At 39.1% G+C, this 6,335-nt stretch overlaps 1 protein-coding gene across 2 annotated transcripts in view; it reads right to left on the bottom strand.

The window, feature by feature from the left end:
- Positions 1–6,335, bottom strand: part of Lacc1 (laccase domain containing 1) — a 12,607-nt gene that overhangs the window by 5,549 nt on the left and 723 nt on the right. For both annotated transcript variants that reach the window (XM_031361390.1, XM_031361391.1), the window contains exons 2-5: positions 5,105–5,717; positions 4,316–4,494; positions 3,473–3,638; positions 728–953 (exon numbers count right to left, since the gene is read on the bottom strand). In XM_031361390.1, coding sequence (XP_031217250.1) covers positions 728–953; positions 3,473–3,638; positions 4,316–4,494; positions 5,105–5,666 — 1,133 coding nt within the window. In that variant the 5' untranslated portion in view covers positions 5,667–5,717. The remainder of the gene's footprint in view (positions 1–727; positions 954–3,472; positions 3,639–4,315; positions 4,495–5,104; positions 5,718–6,335) is intronic.

The raw sequence follows: 6,335 nt of genomic DNA on the forward strand, positions 1-6,335 counted from the left end.
AAGAACAAACATGGTATGCACTCTCTGATAAGTGGTTATTAGCCCAGAAGTTTGGAATACAGGCAGAAAAGTTTCTTAATAAATATTCTGATATAAATAGGAATAAAAATTAGGTGATACTTATTTCAGAAGTCACATTTAAGAATGGATGCCAACTTACTGAATCCTTTCTACTCATGTGTTAAACGAGGCAGGGTCTGGTTATGGTTTTGCTGACTAGAATACAAACATAATTCCACTCGCCTATTTCCTTTTATAGAAATGACAATTTTCAACAGAGACTAGAGAGCAAATCCATAAATCCAAAAAGCACAGGACCACAAATACAAGTAGCTACATATTTATACTTCCTAATATTTTACAATTAGTGTTTTCTAGTTAATTAGACAATAAGACTACTTTCAAACTATCACCTTTCATATAGTTTCTCTTACTTAGGAGAGTTGACCCAAGCAATAGCTGTGAAGTAAAGTATATATCAGCTACTCTGGACAAAGTTAGAGATCAACTTAGAATTTACCTCAAACGGTCTGGAAACTATCTGTGATACAAATGTGACAACAGATGCCTCATTTAAAATGGGGTTTTCCATGTGTGCATGTCAGCTCCTTAAAAATTTACTTCCTGAATTGTGTGGGGAGTTACTTACTGTTCCCTACAGTCATTTTCACCTCAGAAACAATAAGCAATAATCAAACTTTTGGCACCATATTGAAATCAAACATACCTGGTGGCTTTTCGGATGTCAACATAGGGCCTTGGTGAGTCAAACTGTCTCACACATGAAGGATGAAGATTGTGAAATGAGATTGCCGATTCTCTGGGAAGAGTAAAGCAGCAAGATCCCACGGAAGGTCCCAGAACAACAATAATGTTTTCCACATTACAGCCATACTCTGCTATCATAGCATTCACAGTAGCCATAGCTACACCCAACAAAGTACCTTTCCAGCCTGGTAAGTGGGAAGAAAAGAAAAGGGAAGTTAAAAATGTAGAACTTCAACTGCTGTTATGTTTCAGTGAAAAATTTAACAGCTCTGGTTTATGTATTCAAAGTCCAGGTATAATAGATGAGCCACAAAAATACTGACTCCATTATAGTGCTGGCTTGAACATTAGATGAACTATACAGAACACCTTACAGAACGGACAGTAGTGGGAGTTTCTTTTGAAAGTTGGTATTGGTGTTTAGTCTCCATAAGAATAATGTCCTTTTAGCCTTTTCTCTCTTATTCCTATTGACTAGGGTAATGAAACACATGAAATGTAACATGTAAACTACTGACAGTGCACAACTCAGTATTAATATTTGCAGTGTTCAATTTCTAGAATTCTTTCATCTTGCAAATTTGAAACTATATTCACAAACAAAATAATTTTTCCCTTCCTATAAATGTTTTGCTGTTGTTTATGAATTTGGTTATGTGAGGGGTATCATATTGAATTTGTCTTCCTACAACTGCCTTATTGCACCAACCATGAACACTAGAAGGTTCATCTATGTTGCAGCGTGTGTCAGAATGCATTGTCTATTTTGTTTTGTTTTGTTTTGTTTTTTGTTTTTTGAGACAGGGTTTCTCTGTGTAGCCTTGGCTGTCCTGGAACTCACTCTGTAGACCAGGCTGGCCTAGAACTCAGAAATCTGCCTGCCTCTGCCTCACAAGTGCTGGGATTAAAGGTATGTGCCACCACCGCCCGGCACATTGTCCTTTTAAGATAAAACACTGTACCACATATAGCACATCACATCACATCACATTTTGCTACTTACTCATTTGTCACTGGGCATTCACGTTGTTTCTACTTTGCAGACTTTATAAATCAGGGTGCTGCACACGTAGACATGAATTCTTTTGGACACAGACCCAGAATCAGAATTGCTAAATCAAATGCCAATTCTATTTTGAACTTTTAAAGGAATCAATATTTGTTGTTGTTGAGACAGGGTCTCACTATGTAGCCAGAATCCACTCTGTAGATCAGGCTAGCTCAAACTCAAGAGATCTGCTTGCCTCTGTCCCCCAAGAGCTGAGACTCAAATGCCACCGTACCCAGAACACCTCTCTATAGTGACTCTCCACTTGGGTCACACTCACCTCCTGAGAGGTGTTTTGTCTTAGAGATCACCCTAATGGATGAATGATGAGATGGTGGTTTTGACTTACATTTCTTTAATTATGAATGATGTTGACTAACTCTTCTTATGCTTCATAGCCATTTGCAAATCATTTTAGGGGAAAAATTCTATTCCTTAACTTCTGATCTTCCTGCCTCAACCTCCTGAGTACTGGGATTATAGGCATGTGCCACCACACCCGATCCATGTGATGCAAGGTATTGATTGAACAGACTATCATGAGTGCCAAGCGAGTACTCTACCAGAGAATTACACTCCAGTCCCTTTACCCATTTTTAAATCCAGCTCTTGTTTTACTGTAATTTCAGGTGTTAGTTTAGATATTAACCCCTTATTAGATATAATGGTTTGCAAAAAAACTTCTGCCTCTGGACTCCATTGATTATTCTTTGATGCATAAGCATTTTAAATTTTAATGAAGTTCAGTTTACCTGCCTTTAAATTTTTGGTTTTTTGTTTGTTTGTTTGTTTGTTTGGTCTTGTTTTTCCCTTCTTTGGAGACCTAAAAACTCTATTACCTAATCCAAAGACATAAATACTTACAATGTTGGTTTTATAATTTTGCTTCTTACAACTTAAGTCCCTGATCCATTCTGACCTAATTTTCTAATAGTGGTCTGTCTGGTAAGGGCAGAATCCTTCTTTAGCACGTGGATGTCTGCTTCTCCCTGCTCCACTGCTTGAAGGCACCATTCTTTCCTCATTGATAACTGGTTTGGCACCTTTGTTGAAAAGCTTTCAACCACAGGTGAAGTTATCTGTAACATGTGGGCTCTTTATTCTATTTTTCCACTCATGGATATAGACAAGTATGCCTCGGTTTTTTGTTTTGTTTTTCTCTTCCTGCCTTTACTCATGCTGCTTTACCTCTGAGAATTCCTTTCTATAACATGCTGAACATTCCTTAGTACCTGGTGCTCAGACTTTGAGGATCCTTAGCCAGAGGCGGACACACTCTAGAGTATGTTGAAAAGCATACGACGACTATGGTTATTATGCACATTAAAAACGTCAAGAACTAAAGATAATTTAATTTAATTTGTACTATAGGATTATCTTGCCCCAAATGTTAACAGAATATCCTTGCTTAGAAATACTGACAATCTTAAAACCTATAGATTGCTGAATATCACAAGATACCACCTACTTAGGGAATTCTAGTTTGATCCATCTAATTTGAGTTGCATACTCCTTATATCTGTTTCTGTAGTAAGATACTGCAGGCCTCATCCTACCACAAAGCAATGCAACGTGCATCTATGGCCATGAGGAAAACAACTATAAATCAGCCTGTATTGCAAATTCAGAACATCTTAAATGATTAAATCCACCTACCAGAGTGAGCAACACCACATGCTTTTCTCACAGGATCTGCGAAGACTATAGGTATACAGTCGGCGCCAAGAGCTGTGAGTGTTACTCCTTTTTGATTTGTGACGATCCCATCATAAGATTCAGGCTCCTCCTTCCCCATAACCCATACTTCATTGGCGTGATCAGTCTAACACAAAACACAGGACAAAATGTCTTGAAAACGAAACATCTTACATGCGAGCTTTTCTACAAGAACTGGTCACAAAATGAGGTAATCAGGGCATGATCATCCGCTCCCATCCATGCCAAATATAACTCTCTGCAGAAGTGGTTCCTAGTGAAGTAAACTCGAAGGCTTGACCATCCCCCTTCAGAGATAAGTCAATCTTCGCTCTGCGAACTTCTCCCAAAAAGCAAGTTTCGCTTTCTTTGCAGAAATGTGAAAGTCCCACATGAGTGGTCCTTTTCCCCTTTTATTAGACTCAATTCTACCTAGAATTCTTGTTTAACAGATTTTTCTCATCACTTAGGCCCAATCCTCCCTGCTTTTCACTTAAAAAGCTAGGGCCCAAAGTTTTTCCTGATTACTCGGGGACCTTCCTTCTAAATTGGAAGGGTCGCGGTGGTTTTATACACTCTCAAAAGTTAACTATACTTCTGGAATTGAGGAGGTCTAGATGAAATACATGCACACATGTATGTGAGCACACACATATAAAGTAGAGAAAAATAATTTCAGCATCATCGTAAAATGTTAGACAAGGCACCGGAAGCAAAAGTTAAATAGCTTAAGGGTTATATAAATACACTGAGAGTGGAAAATGCCAATATTTTAGAAGATCAAAATAGATAACAAAAATTTACCTTTATTGGATAAAATTTCTGTGCATTAAATCCTGCAGCATTTGCCAACCTACGGACATTTTCTTGAACAACTACTTTGGGATCTCTTCGTTTGGAACTACTGAACAGATTGAGTGAGCTGAGAGTGGGTATATAAGATATGCCACCGGTCCGTGTAGTAAACCCATGTAGGAAGATGTCTGTTGAGGATAAGTGGGAAAGAGTCAAAGGATGTTCTACAAAAGACTAAAACAACAGCGTACAGAAGACAGCCTCTCCATCAGGCCCTCCCTGGCCACTCCAGCCTGCAGTAATTGATGTGGTTTCTAACTCTGGCTGCCCTTTGTACCTCCATGTGATGTCACACTACTGTGTGTTTTACCTCCCTACGGGACTGCTGGTCTTCCCAGGGTACTTTCATTTCATCTGGTATAAGTAACATAGAGCACACGATTAATACTACTTATCCAAGGAGGATTATTTGAAATTTTGCTCTTCTGTTAACTTGCCCAAAGGATTGGGGTTTCAACGTTTCTTACATAAAAGATTTTCCAGGTCAGAAAAAAAAATATTTTTTAGGAGTGTTGGGAGATTTGCCATAAGACTGAATTTGCATAGTGCAAATTTGCTTTTTAGGGACGGCTCTGATGAAGTCATCCCTTGATGCCACTGACCCACATGTCATTAACCCTCATGTTGCAAAAGATGAGCAGTTCACAAGAGTCAACAGAGAGGGGAAAAAAGGGAAGTGAGAACTTCTGAAGAAAGTCTGGGCTTTCAGTGTAATACAAAGGACAGCGTGGAAGGTACCTGGGATCAGAGGAGATGTGACAATAGTTAGGTCCCCTTTCAGCACTGGCAGGCCTTTCAAGTATGTTTCTATTTCACTCTGGATGTCTTCTAGTTCGTGACTTGAGGTCACGTTTATTCCAGTGGATGGTTTCAAGAGGTTATCCCTCCAAGGTACCTGTAAATCTTCAAACTCAAACTCATACACCTTGGTGAAGAGTTGGTCAACATAAGCCTTCATTAACAGTTTCCTGTGCTCGGGGACAATCACCTTAACACGGCTCAGATTTTCTTCATCAATTTTTTGTTTAATTGTATACAAAGAGGCAGCCAGGCTGGGATTGCTAACAGTCTCAAATTTTCCCGCGAGACGTGAAAAGCCATTTCCCGCTTCCAGTTCACAGAGGCCATATTCCCCACCCTTCCCCTTGGTGGCATCACTGCAACATATTATGCAAAGGAACTTGGCCTTGGGAGCATGGTGGTAGTGAATATCATCCAGTGTGTTCAGTAACGTCTCATGGCAGTTTTTCTGAGAGTTCAGTTGTAAACCAGAGAGATCAATCAAGACTGCTTCTGCCATTCTTCAGTTAGGCACTTTTTTTTTTCTCCAAAGACTTTTATGCCATATCAGCTGTAAAGAAAAGTAATCACAAATAACAACACATTAGATCTTCTTATAGATACAATGGAAATTTGTGGTGGCAAAAAAAAAAAAAAAAAAAAAAAAAAAAAAAAGGAAGTAAATTGCATCAATAGAAAAAGTAGCGTGCAGACCAGAAAAGCCAGTGCACCATTTATCATGACAATTAAGGGCAGAGCCATCTTTACTTTGTGAAAAGTTGGGGACTTTTTATAGAATAGAGATTATGCTTTGTTTTCTTTATAGTAGATTTTAAGTACAAAATTACTTGTTGTCTGAGATCAAATCTTTTTAATTATAGGATGTCAATCTATATGCTATATCATTATCCCATCGTGCCTACAAGATTAGATCACATCTCATATGAAATACTGAAGTCTCACCTTTAGGATATTAAGTTGAGCAATATCAGCAAGTCTTATTTGGGGATTGCAGTTGGGGCAGGGTTTCGAGGCAGGGTTTCTCTGTCTAACAGCCCCCAAGCTGCCTGGAACTAGCTCTGTAGACCAGGCTGGGTTTGAACTCACAGACACCCACCTGCCTCTGCCTCCCAAGTACTGGCATTAAAGGTGTGAGCCACCTCCACCTCTCCCTGTCCCTGTCCTGTCC

This window comes from Mastomys coucha, unplaced genomic scaffold (assembly GCF_008632895.1).
Source record: "Mastomys coucha isolate ucsf_1 unplaced genomic scaffold, UCSF_Mcou_1 pScaffold9, whole genome shotgun sequence".
Taxonomy (NCBI): Eukaryota; Metazoa; Chordata; class Mammalia; order Rodentia; family Muridae; genus Mastomys; species Mastomys coucha.